This window comes from Scyliorhinus torazame, chromosome 1 (assembly GCF_047496885.1).
Source record: "Scyliorhinus torazame isolate Kashiwa2021f chromosome 1, sScyTor2.1, whole genome shotgun sequence".
Taxonomy (NCBI): Eukaryota; Metazoa; Chordata; class Chondrichthyes; order Carcharhiniformes; family Scyliorhinidae; genus Scyliorhinus; species Scyliorhinus torazame.
Window position 1 is genome coordinate 255,656,919 of NC_092707.1, and position 24,696 is coordinate 255,681,614.

General features: G+C 44.1%; 1 protein-coding gene across 6 annotated transcripts in view; it reads left to right on the plus strand.

Moving 5' to 3' along the window:
- Window positions 1-24,696, plus strand: part of stxbp5a (syntaxin binding protein 5a (tomosyn)) — a 281,041-nt gene that overhangs the window by 35,338 nt on the left and 221,007 nt on the right. For all 6 annotated transcript variants that reach the window (XM_072504745.1, XM_072504763.1, XM_072504770.1 and 3 more), the window contains exons 3-4: window positions 8,845-8,926; window positions 17,635-17,735. In XM_072504745.1, the coding sequence (XP_072360846.1) occupies window positions 8,845-8,926; window positions 17,635-17,735 (183 nt within the window). The remainder of the gene's footprint in view (window positions 1-8,844; window positions 8,927-17,634; window positions 17,736-24,696) is intronic.

Below are 24,696 nucleotides of genomic sequence, written 5' to 3' on the forward strand. Positions count from 1 at the left end.
CTCGCCTTTATATCTAGACGATTGGAATATAAAGTTTCTGGGGTTATGCTGCAGCTATACAAAACCCTGGTTACACCCCACTTGGAGCAGTTCTAGGAAGGGTAGAGGGAGTGCAACGTAGGTGTACAAAAATTATACCTGGACTACAAGGGTTAAGTTAAGAGGAGAGATTATACAAGTTAGGCCTGTTTTTGCTAGAATTTAGGAGGTTAAGGAATGATCTGATCAAAGTTTTCAAGATATTAACAGGGAAAGACAGGGTAGATAAAGATAAACTTTCCACTGGCTGGAGATTCTAAAACTAGGGGGCATAGTCTAGAAATTAGTACCAGACCATTCAGGAGAGATGATAGGAATCACTTCTTTACACAAAGCGTGGTTGAGATTTGGAGCTCTCCCACAAACAGCTGTTGAAGCTGGAACAGTTGTCAATTTTACAACTGAGATAAATAGATTTTTGTTCAGCAAAGATATTAAGGGCCAAGGCAGGTATATAGAGGTAAGTCACAGCAGCCTGTTCAAACTGGATGATTTAGTTCTGTGTTTCCCCTTCCTAGTGTAAGTTAAAAGGATGGTCATACAGTGAATGAAAGTTCAAATCTTACCAATGCATTTTGTGAATGTAAGCTTAGATTTGAAATAAAAAGCTAGAATTGATAAAGTGACCATGAAACTGTCGAGTTGTCGGTAAATTCCAACTGAGCCACTCGTGCGCTGAAGGAATGGAAATCTGCCACACTCGCCCAATCTGGGCCCATCGGTAACTCTAGTCCTAATTTGTCAATTTCTCCTGCCCCTTTATCCCAGGAATTTGAAACCTTCCATTCAAGAGCAATTTTTATTTTGGTTCTAGAGCAATTTTTATATTGGTTCATGGGATTTGGGCTTCGCTGGCTAGGCCAGCATTTATTGCCCATTCCTAATTGCCCTTGAGAAGGTGATAGTGAGCAGCCGCCTTGAACTGCTGCACTCCATGGTGTCGATACACCCACAGTGCTGTTAGGAAGGCAGTCCCAAGATTTTTATCAGCGATTATGGTTCCAAGTCAGGATGGTTTGTGAATTGTAGGGTAACGTGCAGTTGGTGGCATTCCCATGCACCTGCTGCTCTTGTCCTTCTAGGTGGTAGGGGTCGGGGATTTGGACCGTGCTGTTGAAGGAGTCTTGGTGACTTGCTGCAGTGCATCTTGTAGATGGTACATACTGCTGCCGCTGTCCGTCAATGATGAGGGTGTGAATATTGAAGGTGATGGATGGGGTGCCAATCAAGTGGGTTGCTTTGTCCTGGATGGTGCTGAACTTCTTGCGTGTTCTTGAGCTGCACTCATCCAGGCAAGTCGTATATATTCCATCACACTACTGACTTGTGCTTTGTTAATGGTAGGCAGGCTTTGGGGAATCAGGAGGTGAGTTACTCTCTGCATAATTCCCAGCCTCTGACCTGTTCTTGTAGCCAGTGTTTATAGGATTGGTTCAGTTTATGATCAACGATAACCCCCAAGATGTTGATGGTGGAGGATTCCGCGATGGCAATGCCATTGAGTGTCATGGAGCGATGGTTGGATCCTCTAAAAGCATCTGATTTTCTTTCATTCCAAATTGATCCAGTGCCTGGCACTAGCAGTGATGGTGGGAATTGTGGGAAGAAATAGAGTCGCATAAAGTGAAAGGGGAGAGAGATTTGCATGGAGTGGTGGGAGACACAAGGGTAGAGGGAAAGTGATGCACACGAAGCAAAGGGATAGAAATACAGGAGGTGAGAGGGGAACATGCACACAAAGCAAGAAGGCAAGGGAAGGACATACACAAGTTAATGTAGAGGAAAGAGACATGGGCAGGATGAGAATCACTCAAATGTGAAAGGGAAGAGAGGAAATCACTTATTTGGCAAGAGAAATGATGTGGAGATGCCGGCGTTGGACTGGGGTGAGCACAGTAAGAAGTTTTACAACACCAGGTTAAAGTCCAACAGGTTTGTTTGGATGTCACTAGCTTTCGGAGCGCTGCTCCTTGGGTGAATGAGGAGGTGTCAAATGGAATCCTACCAACTGTCCTGGCTTGACACAATTCACACACCTTTAACCTGGGGTTACCCCATCTCTGGATCTGTAAAAATTTAATCACCTGCTAATGCTCGCATTCCAAGCATTGTCTAGCATTTTTGAATCTGTCTATATATATATTTCTGGAACATACCTCTTCATTCACCTGAGGAAGGAGCAGCGCTCCGAAAGCTAGTGACATCGAAACAAACCTGTTGGACTTTAACCTGGTGTGGCAAGAGAAAGGCAGAGAGTTTGATATATATCTTGCCTGTTTGCTCTGAGCGAATGCATCTTTGAATATAGAAACAAAGTATTTTACTTGTGAGCTCTTGGTTTTTACCTCAAAATTGGTTACGTTCCTCTTGGCTATTCCCAAGGGGATGCAATGAAACACTTAATTCTGTTCTCTGGCAAAGCATTTTCACAGGCTCTTGTGTCTACGTTTCAGCTCTTTACACAAATTGCCTCCATACACTCATATGCTTTGTTACTATGTTTTCAAGACTGACCAACCTAGACCAAAAAATATTCATTGCACTTTGGTACTTTCGGTGCCCACCTTTCCCTCACAGTAGCCCCCTCCAGTACCGGATGATTGACGGTCCTCATATTTGCCATGGCCCTGCAATCTTCAGTAATCCCATGTGTATCTCACAGTATAATAATCCTGTATTGAATAATCTATCCTGTGTTAAACAGTATAACACCCTTTATTATCTACAAGTGTTACATCGTTGGTAACACATTGATTACATGGTATAACATTTTTGTGTTGTATAATTTGCTGTTACACAATATAACACCCTGAATTATATAATAATTCACTGTGTGCTATATGATATAACATCCTGTAATGTTACATGGTATAGTGTTCCACAGTGCTGCACAGTTAACTACTGGGAAAAGTAGAACCATAGTAGTTTACAGCATAGAAGACAGCCATTTGGTTCATCATGTCTGCACTAGCTTTGCGTTTGAGCCACCATGCTTTCCTCAATGCCTTGTATCTTTCTCTACTACAAATCCATGTCCTATTTTCGCTTAAAATATGCAATGGATTCTGTTTCAACCACTCTGTGGTCAAGCATTCATGCTTTCATTCATTCCATGTTTTAAATTTGAATACTTGGTCAGTTTTTCGATTCATTAACATTTTTGGTGTAAGTTACACTGCAATTCAGCCTTTGACTTGCAAACTTGATTCTTGAATAAAATACCATTATAATAAATCTCTATAAATCAATGTCTCCCCTGAGCATCGATTTAAATCGATAGCCCATCATTATAAAATGCAGAATACAGCATTCTATCTCGTATTTGTGGTATGTCATACTGCATTATCTAATTCAGTGGGACAACCAGTGTTGTCACGAGAGGCTGTTGATCATAGTGGTATATTTATTGAAGGATAATTTTAGGTTAAACTTTCTTGATAAGCGAGGAGGTGAAAGGCTATGGGGGTAGGTGGAAATGTAGAGTTGAGGTTGCAATCAGATCAACTGTGATCTTATTAAATGGCGGAGCAGGCTTGAGAGGCCAAGTAGCCTATTCTAATATGTGTGTTTGTATGTTTCATGTGATCAGAATATGGCAAATAATGATCTGGGTTCTTCATCAGGTATCCCAAAAGAGTATTGTGATTTATAGTAATCTGGATGAAGTCACTCATCAAAGTTAGCAAAGGATATGCTGTATAGAAAATGGAAGGGTCAGATATATATAAGGTTCCTGGGTCAGATGGATAAGTCCTGGGAACGGTCAGTACAGTTTGTCAGTAACAACCACATGTTATAAGCCAGAATCAGCACTTGGAACGTCCGAACACTCCTCCAGGGTAGCAAGGTGACCCAGGTGCTGCAAGAGATGAGAACCTATCCACTTGACATTTTGGGCATCAGTGAGATATGGTGGACGGATTGAGGATGAATCAGCGATGAGGGCCCGACAATCCTGTACCCCAGATAAGAAGATAAGAAGAACACTACACCCATGGAGATGGCCTTGTGTTCAGCCCAAGTGTTAGTTGGCCGGAAGCCAATAAGCTATCCCATCATCACTGCCAGATTCCACATCAAAGTGGCACTAAGTTTATTTACCCACAAAACAGACATAAAAGGAGAAGGATGAATTCTACCACTAATTGTAGGACATGCTGGATGAGGCACCCAGCTATGATATCAAGCTCAATGGCAACCATCGAGGACTGAACAGTATGATTGGGCCCCATGGGACAGCAAGTATGCTCAGCATAAATGGTGAGCATCTGCTGGCCTTCTGAAACAGCAATAGACGGAGCGTTGAGAGTATTTTCTCAAAACACAAAAGGTTATGGAGGTCTCTAGATGGTTACACCATTAACAAGATTGACTACATCAGCAACAGATGGTGACACATCCCTGGAAGACGGCCAGACTTGTCAAGGTGTCAATATAGAATTAATTACACTACCGCCTTGTAGTTAGGCTAGTTCTACCTGATACTGGAAAAGGCAGCAACCGTAAGTCATTTGCAATAGAAAAAACTGAAGGACAAGGACATGCTGGACAGTTTCCCGTTGGCTCTTTTCAATAGATTCAAAGTACTGTTGCGATTGGGCAACATGTAGGAACAATGGGAAATCTTCAAAAGAGGGTTTATGGAGAGTGCAGAAAATTGGGCAGAGAAAGCAACAAAGAATGGTGGATCACTGACATGGGGTGAAGCAGAAAATTGTGTACGGTCACCAAATATTTGAAAATTGAATGATTAAATAGCTAGAGTAGTTCATAATTTTTTTGTGGGTGGTGATATACCTCCATAATCATCTGGAAAGGAATAATTTGATTAGAGATAGTCAACACGGTTTTGTGAAGGGTAGGTCGTGCCTCACAAACCTTATTGAGTTCTTTGAGAAGGCGACCAAACAGGTGGATGAGGGTAAAGCAGTTGCTGTGGTGTATATGGATTTCAGTAAAGCATTTGATAAGGTTCCCTACGGTAGGCTACTGCAGATAATACGGAGGCATGGGATTCAGGGTGATTTAGCAGTTTGGATCAGAAATTGGCTAGCTGGAAGAAGACAAAGGGTGGTGGTTGATGGGAAATGTTCAAACTGGAGGCCAGTTACTAGTGGTGTACCACAAGGATCTGTTTTGAGGCCACTGCTGTTTGTCATTTTTATAAATGACCTGGAGGAGGGTGTAGAAGGATGGGTGAGTAAATTTGCAGATGACACTAAAGTCGGTGGAGTTGTGGACATTGCGGAAGGATGTTACAAGTTACAGAGGGACCTAGATAAGCTGCAGCGCTGGGCTGAGAGGCAGCAAATGGAGTTTAATGCAGAAAACTGTGAGGTGATTCATTTTGGAAGGAATAACAGGAAGACAGAGAACTGGGCTAATGGTAAGATTCTTGGCAGTGTGGATGAGCAGAGAGATCTCGGTGTCCATGTACATAGATCCCTGAAAATTGCCACCCAGGTTGAGAGGGTTGTTAAGAAGGCGTACGGTGTGTTAGCTTTTATTGGTAGAGTGATTGAGTTTCGGAGCCATGAGGTCATGTTCCAGCTGTACAAAACTCTGGTTCGGCCGCATTTAGAGTATTGCGTGCAATTCTGGTCGCCGCATTATCGGAAGGATTTGGAAGCATTGGAAAGGGTGCAGAGGAGATTTACCAGAATGTTGCCTGGTATGGAGGGAAGATCTTATGAGGAAAGGCTGAGGGACTTGAGGCTGTTTTCGTTAGAGAATTAAGAGGTGACTTAATTGAGGCATACAAGATGATCAGAGGATTGGATAGGGTGGACAGTGAGAGCCTTTTTCCTCGGATGGTGATGTCTAGCACGAGGGGACATAGCTTTAAATTGAGGGGCGACAGATATAGGACAGATGTCAGAGGTAGGTTCTTTACTCAGAGAGTAGTAAGGGCGTGGAACGCCCTGCCTTCAACAGTAGTGAACTCGTCAACACTAAGGGCATTCAAATGGTCATTGGATAGACATATGGATGATAAGGGAATAGTGTAGATGGGCTTTAGAGTGGTTTCACAGGTTGGCGCAACATCGAGGGCCGAAGGGCCTGTACTGCGCTGTTATGTTCTATGAGTGTGCAGAGTACATAGCTAATATGAGTCATATTTATAAGACAACCTATGTCTGAACAGAGCTGGGCATGCAAGGAGGTTTACTATGGGTTGTTGGAGAGGATTCAAGCTGATGCACCAATGAGGAGGAAGAAAGTAGAGTAGGCTGCTTGCCAGACCAAGCCAGCTTTAGGTATAGAAAGAGAAGGGAGGAAGATTAAAAAATTCTAAGTAATGAGGGAATGCTGGTATGTGACATAGGGGGGCGTTTGAGAAGAGATAGCACAAAGTATTTAGGTTCATGGTGAGAACAGAACAGAGAACTTGCCTGAGAAAAGCATTTTATAATATGATTAGAAAGGCATCATGCTTAGATTAGCTGGAAAGAAAAATGACCACAGAACCAACTATCAATGGGAAATCTTTGGTATCAGCCTTACATCAGTGGTGCACTTTCACCTCTTGAGCAACAAGGTTATGGGTTCAAGTCCCTACCAGAGCAGATGATCTGGGCTGACACTTGGTGTAGCACTGAGAGACTGCTGCTTTGTCTGCTGTCTTTCCGACGACATGTTAAAATGAGGGCCAATAATGGTTCAAAGAAATAATGCAAAGAAATACCGAGAGTTCTTCCCACTGTTCTGACCAATGTTTGTCCCATTGGAGTTTGTGAGGCCTTTGCTGTGCTTGAAGATTTGATTCAAAGGTAAGATTGCTACCATGTGAGACACAGTTTAAATGGCAAAAGTACTTCATTAATTGTGAAACATTTTTGGTTGCTTTGATGTTGTGATTGGCACTTTATAAATGCAAGTCATTTTTTCTTTTGAACAGGAAATAGAGTGAAAAATGAAGTGCATTCCCGTAGTGAGGAACAGGGAGTGTATCAATAGGTGGGGTTCATTATTGAAATATTCACATTTGAAACTGAGGCATTTGGCACTTACAGGCAGGTAACAAAACACGATTGGAGATGTACAAAGAATACAAAATCTGCAGAGATATTTGGCAGCACAAAAGGGTAGCAATGAAAATAAGTAAATAATCTAGGGCTGGTAAATAGCATTTGTAGTTAGAAGATGGCTGAGGTAGTGACAATTTAAACTATTAAAAGATGGAGGCACAGCTTCTAAAATAGCGAGTGAGGGAAAGGCAGTGGCATTAAAATAATTTTCCTTCACTTTTCATGGAAGAGGTGGATAGGATTGTAACCACCAACCAAAGTTTAGAACGGTTAGAAATAAGTAGGGTATTCTAAAAGTTCTGTGGGAAGACAAATTGATGCGGATGGCTTGAGGATGGGAAATGTGACTCCCCTCTTCTTAAAGAGACAGAAATAAGTCAGGAAATTACAGGCCAGTTAATCTCATTTTGATTAGTGGGCAATTACTGGTCCACAATAAAAGATGAAGCTATTAAGCATTTTGAGAAGCAAGTTAATTAGGGTTGGTCAACTTGGATTTCTTAAGTGCAGGTTGTGCTGAAGCAACCTTAGTGAGCTCTTCGAGGAATTGACCAAGAATAGATGATGGAAATGCAGTGATGTCGTTGCATAATTTTTTGAAAAACACAAATGAGAGGACACACTTGCAATATAGGCAAACCTGGCAACCAATTTGCATTGCCATCCCACAAGCGACAATGATGCAAATGACCAGTTAATCCGTTTTGATATTGGTTTAGGAATGAAGGCACAACATGTCCGTGAATAGTGTAGTTGGATCTTCTGGGTCCACTGGGACAGGCAGTGTTTCAGTTTAACTTTCATCCAAAAGTAGTACGGTTCCCACTAAACAATACGGTACTGAATTGAAATGTTGGCTTGAGATTGTGTGCTTGAGAGGACTGCAGTGAGATTTGAACCCATGACCTTGCAAGGACATGAGTACTACTCACTAAGCAAAGCTGGCACCATGCAGCAGCTAATTAGAATGTATTTTTGGAGAAGACAAACAATTACTTGCACCTTCAGCAACGATTTTGCTGCAGCAGTTAACAGCATTACATATATCTCAACAATTGCTCTTAATAAAGAGTATGATTTTAAAATTTTATTTTATCTTTTATGAGGTTCTATATATTCTGCAAATCTGTGCACCCATAGGCAAAATCAGTCATTATGCTGCAGTGAGCCTGTGGTAAATACCAGAAATTGAACTCCGGGTCCAAGGCTACATGTGAGCAACAATCCAAAGAAACGCATCCATTTATTTAGTGGTTTGCAGCTGCTGTCTGCTGAACCACTACATTGGGGAATGGAAACCTTGGCACAAACTTAAAAAATGAAGAAAAACTGAAGGTGCACAGCAGGATGCAGATAGGCCAGCATTTGGATGAATTTGCTAGTTTACCTATTTGGGATATTGACATCTTTTATAGTCAGCTTGACAATTTTCCTTTGTCAAAATTGGGTTGAGGGCTACATCTGAATTGCCTTCTGCACAGTTTTAAAACCACAGCACATGAAAGAAATTATGAGCACTGCACAAAGTCAATTTACACCCAAATCGGCAGAAAACACATGGCATTGGAGCTTGTGGTTGAGGATCCACGTAACTGTGACCTTGTACTTGAGGCCTCTCGCATAAATCCTGTGCCATTGATACCACTGTTCCTGAGTTTTTAATGTATGTGTGTGTGTAGTAAGAACCGTCGCCCAATGGTTAATCTGATGGCTTGGCAAATATATCTTGGTAGATCACTGGGAAACGCTAACTTTCCTTAACCATGTGAATCCTCAGCTTTGGACGACCGGGGGTGGAGTGTTACTGCCAACACGACAGTGCTGCAGGAGTGATCCAACTGCAGTTTTTGATCAATGAGGTTAGTTGTTTGATTTGGGGGTGTTCAGAGAAATTGAAAATGTTCAGAATGTTTCATTCACCTGTTCTAAAGTCAGTATGGATTTGTGTTGCATTGCACAACATTATTTTTTAATTGACATTTTGGCTGCAGTCGTTTAGATATTTGGATTGTGTAGCTTGGATAAATAATATAAATCGGAGGGCAGCATGGTGGGGCACTGGTTAGCATTGCTGCCTATGGCGCTGAGGACCCGGGTTTGAATCCCAGTCATGGGTCACTGGCCATGTGGAGTTTGCACATTCTCCCCGTGTCTGCGTGGGTTTCACCCCCACAACCCAAAAGATGTGCAGGTTAGGTGGATTGGCCACGCTAAATTGCCCCTTAATTAGAGAAAAAAATAATTGGGTACTCTTAAATTTAAAAAAAAATTATATAAATCATAAACCTCACCAACAGGATTGAATCAGTCTTTTGCATGTAAATGTATAAATTTGTTTAAAAAAAAATTAGATGATATTGAATGAAAGTTATTTTTATACTATTCCTGAAATTTTGCTGATGTGGATTGTATGTTTATGGGGTCCAAATTATATTTGCTCTAAATGAAGCTGAACTCAATTTGGGTTTTCTGTTCACTTCTAAATCTCCTGAATTGGATTTGTGATCTGATGGGCCTGCACTTTCTGCTTTCCAGATTCATGATCTACAGAATCTTATTTCACAATTTGACAAATTTGTTTCTTTAAACTAAAGGTTTATACTTCACAATCCTGTCGCCTTTGCATACACAAGGTTCAATGATGCATAATATGTCAGTCCTTCATTGGGATTTAATGCATGGCAACCATGCCTTCCGAAAGAGTGCCAGAAAATTGAGGATGGTTTAGCACGCTGGGCTAAATCTCTGGCTTTTAAAGCAAACCAAGGCAGGCCAGCAGCATGGTTCGATTCCCTTACCAGCCTCCCCGAACAGGCGCCGGAATGTGGCGACTAGGGTCTTGTCACAGTAACTTCATTTGAAGCCTACTTGTGACAATAAGCGCTTTTCATTTTCATATAATTCCTTCCTAGGGCAGTAATTGTACTTTAAAAGTTTATAATTATTTCCCATCTTTTCTACTTCAATTTGTAACTAAATATTATATACAAGGATGAAAACAGGCAAAGTAATGGCTTTTTTAAGGTATTCATACTACATGATGTTTCTAATATTTTGTCCTTTCTACTCACTAGCATTCTGAGCCTGTTGTTGCTGTTGCCTGATAGAAGAATTTCTCATTGCATGGTTGTCAAATGTTTTGCAGAAAGTGCACTTTCTCTCCACAATTATTTCATCTGGTTATTTAAAACCATGATTCCTTTTCTCCATAACTGTGTCTGGAAACTCCTTTCCTTTTCCTTCCTCGCCCCCTCTTGGCCACATGTGAAGATCTCATGGATTTCTTTGGCTCTTAAGATTGAAATCATTCACGCAGCTACTTATGGAACTACCTCTGAACTCCTGCTCTTCCCCCACCCCTAACCCCACAACTAGTCTGGCTCTGATTTCCTGTCGCTTTCCAGTTCCTTTCTCATCTCTCATCAAAGTTTTTTTTAAAAAAGAAATATTTTTATTCAAATTTTTACATATTTTCAACAAACACCCCCCTTACAGAAAAAAGAAAAACAAAGAACACATAAATAAACATCTTACAACTACATCACAAATTCCCCCAATATACAAACCCCCCATTAAGCAATAATAAACACAGTAGAAAACACAAAGTACACCCCCCTCCTCCCCCCCCCCCCCCCCCTCCCCCTCTGGGTTGCTGCTGCTGACCACCTCCTAACGCCCCGCTAGAAAGTCTAGGAATAGTTGCCACCGCCTGAAGAACCCTTGCACAGACTCTCTCAAGGCAAATTTCACATGCTCCAATTTAATGAACCCTGCCATGTCGTTGATCCAGGATTCCACGTTCGGGGACCTCGCATCCTTCCACTGTAGCAGAATCCTCCGCCGGGCTACCAGGGACGCAAAGGCCAGAATGCCGGCCTCTTTCGCCTCCTGCACTCCCGGTTCGTCCGATACCCCAAATAGTGCTAACCCCCAGCTCGGCTTAACCCGGGCGTTCACCACCTTAGACACCGTCCTCGCAATACCCCTCCAGAACCCATCCAGCGCCGGGCACGCCCAGAACATATGGGTATGATTTGCTGGGCTCCCCGAGCACCTCCCACACCTGTCTTCCACCCCAAAGAACCTGCTCAGCCTCGCCCCTGTTATATGCGCTCTGTGAAGAACCTTAAATTGTTAAGAAACTTAAATTGTATTAGGCTAAGCCAGGCGCAAGAGGAGGAAGAATTAACCCTACCCAGGGAGTCCGCCCACGTACCCTCATCTATCTCCTCCCCAAGCTCCTCCTCCTATTTACCATTTAGCTCCTTCAACGAGTTCTCCTCCTCCTCCTGCATCTCCTGGTAAATCACCGAGACCCTGCCCTCTCCAACCCACACCCCTGAGAGCACCCTATCCTGGATCCTGAGTGCTGGAAGCAGCGGTAACTCCCTCACCTGCCATCTTACAAACGCCCTTACCTGCATGTACCTGAAGGCATTTCTGGGGGGGGGAGGCCCAAATTTTTCCTCCAGCGCCCCAAGGCTCGCAAACGTCCCATCTAAAAACAGGTCCCACATCCTTCTAATTCCTCCCCGTTCCATGACCCATCTCTTGCATCAATGCATACCCGATAAGTTAATGGCCCTCTTGGCTTCCTTTCAAAACTGCAGTCCTCACTCCTTTTTGCAAAAAAAAATCCACCTTTGATCCATCCTATCTCAAACCTCCCCTTTTCTTTTGGTGTGCTATTGTATCGATTTGACTGAGCAAAGTGAAATACAAGAATTTTTGATTATGCCACCTGAACTCTGCTCCTGTTATGAGAGTTTTGCCCATCTGATAACTGATTAACTTTCACCACCGTATCAGGAAGTAACAGTGATTCAGAATTCAGACACAGTACCTCGTCTTCATGACCATTATAATGCTGCCATAAAAGCAAAAGCTTTAATTTTGTCTGGGCACTGGGGAGAATTCTCCTCTTTGAATTAGTACAATAGGATTTTTACTTACATCCACCTGAAAGGGCCAATGAAGTCTCCTCTGGTAGATGGCATCTTCCTCAGTGCACGACTGCATTGAGTTTTCAAGTTCCTGGGAACTGAACCCACAACCTTTTGACCCGAGAGGAAAGAGTGCTACAACTGAGCCATGACTGAAACCTTCAAAGGTACCAGGGCAGTAAATCAACACAGTAGTTCTGCTATATGGTACAAGTGTCCCACTGGGATAATTGTAAAGCCATATATATATATATATATATATATATATATAGACATAAATGATGGTGTGGTGCTCGGTGTTAATTACTACTTGTTTAGGTGGACTGCACAAACTGAAATGACTCAGCGTTTTGAAGTAGCACCTTCACCTGAGAGAGGGAGTGTATGTATTTAAGATGCAGGCCACGCCCAACAAGGTTATCAAATCAAACTAACCAAATTACATGCAGGTACCAAAAATCTACAAATTTGTGTGTTAAAGGTGACTGACCTCTTGGAGGTGTTGGTGACCATGTCCCAAAGTAACCCATTTTCTGAGAATTGGTCAAGCAGAGGTGAGCAGCTGCATTTCTGCCCAACATCTAAGTATCAGCCCAGGAGCTGCTGAGTCAGCTTGGATATTGCACAATCTACTTGGAGCTGAAGTTTGCTTTATGTATTGCTTTGCCTCCTTCGGTTTTCTTCTGAGATCTGCAACATGTATGAATAGGGAATTCATGGGAAATATAGCCCTGTCATACAGAAGAAAACCAAACAACTTGCATTTATATAATGCCTTTTGGAACATTGAAGTTCCAAGGCGCTTTATAGGCATGAAGTATGCGTCACGACCACGTAAACGGCACTTCTTTAAAGTAGTCTATGAGCTCAGAATTTGTGCATCTAGCCCCTTTTTTAATTTGAGTGGTTCAATTTAAAATAGCCCAGCATTCAAACCTTAGTCTTAAACAAAATAAAGCTTAGATTGTTACAAAACTACTGCTGGAAGTTATTTAGGTAAAGGTGATAGTTTTGACTAATAACCAGCTGGAACAATTAAAATACAGGGAAAGGGAAAGAAAAGAAAATGAGATTTCAAAACAGCATCTGAGGAATCAGTGTGGTCTGTTACTTAAATTCCTTCTCCAATGTGGAAGGTTGAATCTTTCAGTTTAGCAGCTGCAGTGGTTTCTGCCGTTCCTTTTCAGGTGGACTCAATGGGCCACCAGGTTTTTGGGAGAGAGAGAGAGAGAGATTTCCTATTCATCACTAATTCTGTGGTTGTGGCTCTTGCAGATTATATGGGCTCTCTTTGCAGAACAGCAGTTGATTTCTTAATACTTTCCTCTTTGTCCTCCTTTGCTAAGAACTCTCACTGAAGTTGTTTTTAAGAGTTCTTCCTGGGGTTCTGCTGTTCTGAGCCAGACTTTATGCAGTTCCAAAACTTAATGGCTGTTATCCCAAACTGTCAAAGCATACATCCAAACTGGGTATAGCCTGGGGGTTATATTCCAATCCATTGCCTATTTTAGCTGAGGTAATTAAACTTTTAAATGTCTCAGCCTTTAACTTGAATAGTTCCCATTCTCCTAGGTTTGAGGAGCTATTCATGTCTCCAGCGAAGCCACGATGAGTTTGTTTACCCTTGAGTAAAGCCCTTGAAATGAGAATTGAATTTCAAATATCTTCACCTTTCATATAGCCATCTGCAATCCATTTGGAGCCTTTGAAGCTTGACTACATTGCAGTTGAAAAGGGTCAGGTGACTTTCAGCAGTCATCCTAAGGCTTCCTGTGTCCATTTAGAAGGAAGATGAACTTTTTTTTTACAAAAATCTAGAATATCATAACTGCATGTCCATTACATATGAAATTAATCACTATTGCAATGTAGTCAGTTTGCAAACATCAATAACCTAACTACCATGTAATCTATTTTTACTGTGTTGGTTGAGGGAAAAATATTGGCTTGGACACTTGAGAATGCTTTACCTCTTTGAGATATGATGGGATCTTTTATGTCTACCTGAGGGCAGATGAGACTTTGGTTTAAGAACATATGAGGTAGGAGCAGGAGAAGACCATGTGGCCCCTCATGCTTGCCCTGACATGGCTGATGATCAGCCTCCACTTCACTTTTCTACCCACTTTCCAAATTCTTGATTCGCTGAGAGACCAAAAATCATGCACTCTCCACCTAGAATATTCTCAACAATGGAACATCCGTCTAGGATGAAAATTCCAATGATATACTCAACCCTTTGAGTGAAGAAATTTCTCCTCAACACAATCCTAACTGATCGACCCCTTATCCTGAGACTGTACCCCGTACTCTGAATTCCCCAGGCAGTAGAAACAACCTCACTCTACTTTGTCAAGTTCCATTTCTTCTATGTTTTAATGAGGTCATGTCATTCTTCCAGAGTGTCGGCCCTATTTACTCAGTCTCTCATTATAGGGCAACCCTCTCATCTCAGGAACCTTTGTCGTCTCCAATGCAAGTATAATTCCTCTTGGATATGGAAATCATAACTGTGAGCAGTACTCCAGATGCTGTAATTTAAGCCCTCTGCGACTGTAGCATGACTTACTTATTCTTGCACTTCAATCCCCTTACAATAAAGGCCAACATGTAATTAGCCTTTCTAATTGCATGCTGACTTGCTCCTTGTAAGAGTACTCAATCTCTCTGAACGTCGTTTAAAGTTTCATACCTTTTCTAAAGTATTTTGCCTTTCTGTTAATAGTAACTCCACCATTGCTCACATTATACTTCATCTGCCACCCCGCCCACTCATTTAACTTGCCTTCATTTCTTCCCATTTAGCTTTGTATCCTCAGCTAACTTGAAACATTACTCTGTGTCTTTGCCAAAGTAGTACAGTGGTTAGCACTGTTGCTTCATAGCGCCAGGGACTGGGTTTGATTCCCGGCTTGGGTCACTATCTGTGCGGAGTCTGCACGTTCTCTCCGTGTCTGCATGGGTTTCCTTCGGGCACTCTGGGTTCTGACGTGCTGTTAGGTGAATTGGACATTCTTAAATTCTCCCTCGATGTACCTGAACAGGCTCCAGAGTGTAGCGACTAGGGGCTTTTCACAGTAACTTCATTGCAGTGTTAATGTAAGCCTACTTGTGACAATAATAATAATAATTATTATTATTAATGATATAGATCTTAAATAGTTGAGGCCCCAGCACTGATCCTTGCAGTACTCCACCAGGGGCTGTTTAGCACAGAGCTAAATCGCTGGCTTTGAAAGCAGACCAAGGCAGGCCAGCAGCACGGTTCAATTCCCGTAACACTCTCCCCGAACAGGCGCTGGAATGTGGCGACTAGGGGCTTTTCACAGTAACTTCATTTGAAGCCTACTTGTGACAATAAGCGATTTTCATTTCATTCATTTCATTTATAGCCTGCCAACTTTAAAATGTCCTTTTTAGCCCTACTGCCAGCCTCCTGTTTGTTAACAAATTTTCCATGTATGCTAATATATTAGCCTCAACTCCACAAGGCCCTATCTTGTTTCATCCGCAAGATGGCATCTCTGAGGGTGCAGTATTCCCACAATACTGTACTGGAGTGTCAACCTTGATTTATATACTCAGTGGGATTTGAATCCATGACTTGCTGATTCCAGAGACATGAATGGTACCAATTGGGTAATGGCACAGGAGTCTTCTAGATCAGTCAGCAGGCCAGATATGTCTTGACTGTGTCACTGCTGATTCAGGAAGGGTGTTAATTATTTCCTTTGAGGGAATTCTGGTTCAGTATGTGGAGAATGCTAAAAATGTTTAGGTCATTAGGTTTGTGCAGTCACCCTCCAGCTCCAAGTGACATCCTGCATGCACCTTCTCCAAACCTCTGTGCTTCCTGTGTTAATTTTTCTTGAGGTAGAATTTTACTATTACGTCAGAGGAACAAGCTCAAAAAGAATATGTCTAAAGCTGTTTAAAATGCAGGGTTTGTGTGCACAAATCAAAAAATAGAATACTGCAGCTGCTGGAAATCTGAGATAAAACTGAAATTGCTTGAAGTACTCCAGTTAGGCAGCATCTGTGGAGAGAGAATCATTTTAACTTTTCAGGTCAAGGACATTTCCTCAGGAAAGTTGAGGTGAAATTAGATTTTGAGCAAGGGATGGGTCAGACAACAAAAGGAAGGTTTGTGTTCGGGTGGAATACAGGAGAGATTGAATGGCACAGGGCCAGAGGGAATGGGTGGGTGGGGGGAGGGGGGGGAGGAAATAAACAAAGATATGCCTAGAGCAGATCTAACACTAAAGAAGAGAAAATCCAAAACATGCAAAACCGAGGAAGCAAAATGAGACAGAGCGTATGGTCCGAAATTGTTGAACTCGATGTTGAATTCAGAAGGATGCAAGATGCCTAATTGAAGGATGTGTTACTGTTCCTCAAGCTTATGTTAATCATAGAATTTACAGTGCAGAAGGAGGCCATTCGACCCATCGAGTCTGCACCGGCTCTTGGAAAGAGCACCCTACCCAAGTCCACACCTCCACCCTATCCCCATAACCCAGTAACCCCACCCAGCACTAAGGGCAATTTTGGACACTAAGGGCAATTTATCATGGCCAATCCACCTAACCTGCACATCTTTGGACTGTGGGAGGAAACAGGAGCACCCGGAGGAAACCCACGCACACACGGGGAGAATGTGCAGACTCCGCACAGACAGTGACCCAGCTGGGAATCGAACCTGGGAACCTGGAGCTGTGAAGCAATTGTGCTAACCACCATTTAACAGTGGGCACCACGGTAGCGTTTCACTGGAACAGTGCAAGTAGGTCGAGGAAAGATGCCAGCCTGAGAGCAAGATGGAGAATCAAAATAACAGGCTACCGAAAACTCTGGGTCGTGCTTGTTGACTGTATCGAGGTGCTCCGCAAAGCAGTCATCCAATCTGTGTTTGGTTTCCTCAGGGTAGAGGAGACCTCAATGTGAGCAGCGAATACAGTAGACTAGATTGAAAAAATACAAATAAATCACAGCTTCACCTGAAAGGAATGTTTGGGCCTTGAACACTTGAGGTGCAAGGAGTAAAAGGATAGGTGTTGCATTGCCCGTGTTTCCATGGAAAGGTGATACAAAGCGAGTTTTGGTAGATACCTGATCAAATGCAGCAAGAGAAGTAGAAAGCAATGAAGGTGAAGAAGGGATTGTGTGGAGTCTGCTTAGGTTATTTGAAACCGTGATGGTAGCACTCAACAGTTTTAAAAATCCAGATTTTATCTGTGGTCAGGATAGATGTCAGGGCCCTCTGCAACATACTGCTGCGAATTGTGAAATGGAGTGACCAATGCATTTTTAAAAGGGAACATGGCTAGTTCTTGAGCGAAGTGGATGTTCCTGGTCCCAGGGGTAAGTTGCTGCTTTGTTACAATTTTGATGAGCAGTACGCATTGGGAACCTCCCTTAATTATTTTGTATCAGCAATTTTCAAAGGTCTCTTTGAAGTTGGCTGTGACACTTTGTTTGCCTCTTCCAGGAGATTGTGGTAAGGGGTGGGTGAATGGTAGGAGAGGTTGCACTGTATTTTGGACAGGGCAAACCTGATGGTGGCCTTCTAGTCTTTTTGTGTATTCATTTGCTGAAAGGTATAATGTGTTTTCATTCTTCTTCAGGGAGCCCTTGTGAGTGCCTTGGCGGATGATACTTTACATCTCTGGAATCTACGTCAGAAAAGGCCTGCCATTCTTCATTCTCTTAAATTCAACAAAGAAAGGTAGAGTGACTTTTGCCAATAAAATCTTTGGGGTTCTATTCTGTGTAGTTATGTTCCTTTTATGGAACAGATAGGTATTGACAACCAATGTGAACATTTGTTGCAATGGTCGGAGGTTTGTACTTTGCAATTTATTTCATCATGAACTGTGTTCACTAGCGATAGGATCAGTAAACAGAGGACACAGATTTAAAGTAATTAGTAAAATATCTGAGGGGACATGAGCGTTTCTATACATGTTATGATGATCTGGAATGCACTGCCTGCAAGTACACTTGAAGCAGGTTCAGTTGTTACTTTCCACAGGGAATTGGGTGTATACTTGAAAAGGAATATTATACAGAACTATCGGGAAAATGGAACAGTAGAGGGTCTGATCCGATAACTCTTTCAACGAGTTTTGAATTTTCTTTTAATATCTAAATATATAATGTCTGTTTTCTTTTTTTTTTTAAATACCTCCATTTCATTAGTTTAAAACCTCAGTCCTTGCTGGAGCTTATGTATTTTGCCCTTTCACAGCTTGTCCAAGGAAAACAGGAGCCGCACAATTTCTCAAAGGGATGGGAGGGGGAATTGGAAGGGAAAGTTATCCCCAGGCCACACTTGCGTGCCACACAGATTCATGTCTGTGGCATTGAAAGCAGATAGCTCCCTTGGCCACAGGTGGTGTCTATTCCAGTGGGATTGGGGGGCAGAGAATAACAAAGCTAGGCTCTCCATCCCTCTTGTGGGAATGCAGCTGATGTATACAGGAAGGCAGGGTCTCTATAATTCAATAATGATGTAGAATTATTGTGAATGCAGGAGGTCACTGGTTCAAAGTGGTGGGATTGTATAGGTTTCCCTGCTCTTTTGAATATGTTTAGCAGAAAGCAGTCTTCAGGTTACAGTGACTCTAGGTAATCTTGAACCACGTATTCTAAATCACAAATATTTTCTTCCCACAGATAAATACCTCTTATTGCTGTTTCTTTGGTTTTGCACAATGGGAATTCACCATAAATATCAGAGATAATTCAATCCATATCTGAGGATGTTATTTGTACACCTATGTGATAGCATGAAAACCTGCACGCACTTTGTTCCCTTTCAAACTTGTCATAAATGTATTCACCAAAAATTGAATCACCCCACCCTAATAGTTTTTTTCTCTTTGCCCCGAAGTAATGGTTCAACCACTCATTGGTTAAATTTAGGGAGATGTCAGGAAATCCTGATGTTGAAATGTTGCTCAGCCTGGAAGAGCAGAAAAGGAGGGTAACCGGTAATGATATCCAATAAGAACGCATGGCTATGTTAGGTTGATAGATTATTTTATCTTCAACATACATTTGTGCTCATAAGCTCAGATCTAGTGTCACTTACATCTGCCTTGAAATTGGATTGGATTTGTTTATTGTCACGTGTACCGAGGTACAGTGAAAAGTATTTTTCTGCGAGCAGCTCAACAGATCATTAAATACATGAAAAGGAAATAAAAGAAAATACATAGCAGGGCAACACAACATATACAATGTAACTACATAAGCACTGGCATCGGATGAAGCATACAGGGTGTAGTGTTAATGAGGTCAGCCCATAAGAGGGTCATTTAGGAGTCTGGTGACAGTGGGGAAGAAGCTGTTTTTGAGTCTGTTCGTGCGTGTTCTCGGACTTCTGTATCTCCTGCCCGATGGAAGAAGTTGGAAGAGTGAGTAAACCGGGTGGGAGGGATCTTTGATTATGCTGCCCGCTTTCCCCAGGCAGCGGGAGGTGTAGATGGAGTCAATGGATGGGAGGCAGGTTCGTGTGATGGACAGGGCGGTGTTCATGACTCTCTGAAGTTTCTTGCGGTCCTGGGCCGAGCAGTTGCCATACGAGGCTGTGATGCAGCCCGATAGGATGCTTTCTATGGTGCATCTGTAAAGGTTGGTAAGGGTTAATGTGGACATGCCGAATTTCCTTAGTTTCCTGAGGAAGTATAGGCGCTGTTGTGCTTTCTTGGTGGTAGTGTCGACGTGGGTGGACCAGGCCAGACTTTTGGAGATGTGCACCCCTAGGAATTTGAAACTGCTAACCATCTCCACCTCGGCCCCGTTGATGCTGACAGGGGTATGTACAGTACTTTGCTTCTTGAAGTCAATGACCAGCTCTTTAGTTTTGCTGGCATTGAGGGAGAGATTGTTATCGCTACACCACTCCACTAGGTGTTCTATCTCCTACCCGTATTCTGACTTGTCGTTATTCGAGATCTGGCCCACTATGGTCTTATCGGCAGCAAACCTGGAGATGGAGTTGGAACCAAATTTTGCCACGCAGTCGTGTGTGTACAGGGAGTAGAGTAGGGGGCTAGGTACGCAGCCTTGCGGGGCCCAGGTGTTGAGGACTATTGTGGAGGAGGTTGGTCTGTTGGTCAGAAAATCGAGGATCCAGTTGCAGAGTGGGGAGCCAAGTCCTAGGTTTTGGAGCTTTGATATGAGCTTGGCTGGAATTATGGTGTTGAAGGCGGAGCTGTAGTCAATAAATAGGAGTCTGATATAGGAGTCCTTGTTTTTGAGATGCTCTAGGGATGAGTGTAGGGCCAGGGAAATGGCGTCTGGTGGACCGGTTGCAGCGGTATGCGAATTGCAGTGGATCAGGGCGTTCTGGGAGTATCGAGGTGATGAGCTTCATGATCAACCTCTCGAAGCAGTTCATTACGACTGAAGTCAGGGCCACTGGACGGTAGTCATTGAGGCACGTTGCCTGGTTCTTCTTTGGTACCGGTATGATGGTGGTCTTCTTGAAGCAGGTGGGGACCTCGGAGTGGAGTAGGGACAGGTTAAAGATGTCTGCGAATACCTCTGCCAGCTGGTCCGCGCAGGCTCTGAGTGCACAACCAGGGATCCCGTCCGGGCCCGTCACTTTCCAAGTTGGTTGGTTACTTTGCAATATGAGAAGCTATGGGGCCTTTCCCAGAACAAATTTGCTGCAAGGTTAGTTTCGAGAGTGAAAGCTAGTTAAATTCTTGCTGCCTGTGTCAATTTTCAAAAAAACATTTTGGTTGTGGCTTATGCAGTTGTGAAGCAATTTCCTTACACATAAAGGCCTGTAGATTTCATTCTTGCCAATTTTTAGCATCTGTCCAATACGGATTCCAGATCTAGATGTGGTGTAAATGTAACTGTCCTTAGATGTTACTTCACCCCTGTTATATCTGCCCTTCTCTAAACCAGGTAGTTTCCTTTTTCAGAGCCAGTCCAGTTAGCAAAGCATAGTCTGACTCTGCCCAGAGCGGTTTACGACTACCACATTGGTTTGTTGTTGGTTTTTTGGCAAACTAATAGCAATGGTAGTCAGCTGGTTCTTCCCATGTTAGTCAGCTCCCCACAGTGGACTGTGGTCCATTTCAAAAATACAGTTTAACTATGCGATAACTTTGTTTGAAACAGTTAGATAAAAATCACCAGAAGCATGTGAACTAGCAGGAAAGACTGAGTAAGCTGTCATTCTTTTCTCTAGAAAAGAGAAGTGGCCTAACAAGATCTTTAAATTATGAAGGGATTTAATAGGCTCGATATAGACGCGATATTTCCACTTGTGGGGGAGTCAAAAAGTAGTGGCTATCAACATCTGCAAATAAATCCAATAAGAATATTAGGAGAAACATTTTAGAGTTGGTTGTTAGAATTTGAAACTTGCTATCTCGTTAAGATGAATGGTAAAACATTTCAGGGAAGCTAGATGATTAAATAAGGGAGAATGGGATAGAAGGAAGCTCGGTGAGATGAAGTAAGGTGGAAGGAGGCTTCTGTGGAGCATAAACATTAACATAGACTTGTTGGGCCAAATGGCCTGTTTTTCTGTGCTGTAAGAACTGTAATTATTCCATGTGAATGTAGAAGGAATTGTCTATGCATGTGCTCTAACATAAGGTAAGCATTTGTCATCCAGCAGGCTTCCAAATTCTGTTTGATGCTGCTGTAATATGAAACTTGCAACAAGTAACTGCAAACTATTTCTCTATTTTACTAGTCATGTCTATTAATTAAGATATCGATGGTTTAGAGATGGGTTCCTGATGGAATTTGAATTTTGGTGGCTCTGGCGACCAATACTGGTGTCAATCTGATGCGGTCAGCATAGATGGTGTGACTTTTTTTAAACAACTGTCTGCTACTTTTCTTTTGGGGTGGCGTTTTGGTGAAGGCGGGGTTTTTCCCCATTTTGGGTTCCCGAGCACCTTCCACATCTGTCCTCCACCCCAAAGAACCTACTCAACCTCGCCCCTGTCATATGTGCTCTGTGAATAACTTTGAACTGTATTAGGCTGAGCCTGGTTCAAGAGGAGGAAGAATTAACCCTACTCAGGGCATCAGCCCACAGACCCTAATCTCTCTTCCCCCCCCCAAGCTCCTCCTCCCACTTGCCCTTTAACTCCTCCACTGAGGCCTCCTCCTCTTCCTTCAGCTCCTGGTAAATCGTCGAAACCTTGCCTTCTCCAACCCATACACCCAAAATCATCCTGTCCTGAATCCCACGTGCCGGAAGCGGTGGGAATTCCCTCACCTGCCGCCTCACAAACGCCCTCACCTGCATGTACCTGAAAGTGTTTCCCGGGAGTAGCCCAAACTTCTCCTCCAGCACCCCTAGGCTCGCAAACGTCCCATCGATGAACAGGTCCCCCATTCTTCTAATCCCTGCCCGATGCCAGCTCCAAAACCCCCCATCCATCCTTCCCGGGACGAACCGATGGTTCTCCCGAATCGGGATTCAAACCGAGGCTCCCACCTCGCCCCTGTGTCGCCTCCACTGCCCCCAGATCTTCAGCATCGCCGCCACCACCGGACTCGTGGTGTACCTTGTCGGCGAGAGCTCGTGCCCACACAGGACGCCATCTCTGGCCTCTTCCACGCCGCCCCCTCTCCCTCCATTACCCACTTACGGATCATCGCCACATTGGCTGCCCAATAATAGCCACACACATACGGCAGCGCCCCTGTCCCTGCTACGCTCCAGAAACACTCCCTTCACCCTCGGGTTCTTATTCGCCCACACAAATCCCATGATGCTCCTGCTTACCCGTTTGAAAAAGGCCTTGGGGATCATAATGGGAAGGCACTGGAACACAAAGAGAAACCTTGGGAGGACCGTCATTTTGACCAACTGCACCCTACCCGCTAGTGAGAGTGGCAGCATATCCCATCTTTTAAAATCCTCCTCCATCTGCTCCACCAACCGCGTCAAATTGAGCTTGTGCAGGGCCCCCCAACTCCTAGCTACTTGGATCCCTAGGTACCGAAAGCTCCTTTTCGCCCTCTTCAGCGGTAGCTCGTCTATCCCCCTTCCCTGGTCCCCTGAATGCACCACAAAGAGCTCACTCTTCCCTACGTTGCATTTATACCCCGAAAAGTCCCCAAACTCCCTAAGGATCCACATGACCGCCGCCACCCTCTCCACTGGATCCGCCACACAACAACAGGTTGTCGGCATACAACGACAACCGGGGTTCCTCTCCTCCTCTCTCCATTTCCTGGACTCCCTCAATGCCATGGCCCGCGGCTCAATTGCCAATGCAAACAACAAGGGGGATAAGGGGCACCCCTGCCTCGTCCCCGGTACAGCCGAAAGTACTCCGACCTCCGCCGGTTCGTAGCCACACTCGCCACTGGGGCCCTACATAGCAGCCTGACCCAACTGATGAACACCTCCCCGAACCCAAACCTCAGCAACACTTCCCAAAGATACTCTTACTCCACCCGATCAAAGGCCTTCTCCGCGTCCATAGCTGCCACTACCTCCGCTTCCCCCTCCATCGAGGGCATCATAATCACATTGAAGAGCCTCCGCACATTTGTATTTAGCTGCCTACCCTTCACAAATCCCGTCTGGTCCTCCTGAATCACCCCCGGGATTCAATTCTCGTAGCCAACACCTTCGCCAGCAACTTCGCATCAACATTGAGGAGTGAGATCGGTCTATACGCCCCACATTGCAATGGATCCTTGTCCCACTTCAAGATCAAAGAAATCAGCGCCCTGGACATTGTCGAGGGCAAGGTCTCCCCCTCCCTCACCTTATTAAAAGTTCTACACGAGCAACGGGCCCTGCAGGTCCACGTATTTCCTGTAGAATTCAACTGGGAACCCATCTGGCCCCGGGGCCTTTCCCGCCTGCGTGCTCCCCAATCCTTTAACCAGCTCCTCCAGCCCAATCGGCACCCCCAAACCAGCCACCTCTTCCTCCTCCACCCTCGGGAACCTCAGCTGATCTAGGAATCGTCGCATCCCCTCCTCTCCTGCTGGGTGCTCAGACCTGTACAGATCCCCATAGAAGTCCCTAAATACCTTGTTTATTCTAACCGCACTCCGCACCGTATTCCCCCCTCTATCCTTAACTCCACCAATCTTCCTCGCCACCTCCCTCCCACGAAGCTTATGTGCCAGCATCCGACTCCTTTTCCCCATACTCATACGTCACCCCCTGCGCTTTCCTCCACTGTGCCTCCGCTTTCCCCGTGGTCAACAGGTCGAATTCAGTCTGGAGGTTCCGTCGCTCCCTAAGCCCCTCCTCGGGGGGCCTCTGCATACCTCCTGTCCACCCTTAAAATCTCCCCCACCAACCTCTCCCTCCCCTCTCTCTTCTCCCTGTGGGCCATAATGGAGATTAGCTCTCCCCTGACCACCGTATTCAACGCCTCTCAGACTACCCCCACCTGCACCTCCCCATTGTCGTTGGCCTCCAAATATCTTTCAATACACCCCCGCACCCGCCCGCACACCCCCTCATCCGCCAACAGTCCGGCATCATCCCAATTCGGGGCATATACGTTCACCAGTGCCACCTGCACCCCCTGCAACCTACCACTCACCGTCACATATCGACCTCCATTATCCACTACAATATCCAGTGCCTCGAACGACACCCGCTTCCCCACCAGTATTGCAACCCCTCTGTTCTTTGCATCCAGCCCTGAATGAAAGACCTGCCCTACCCATCC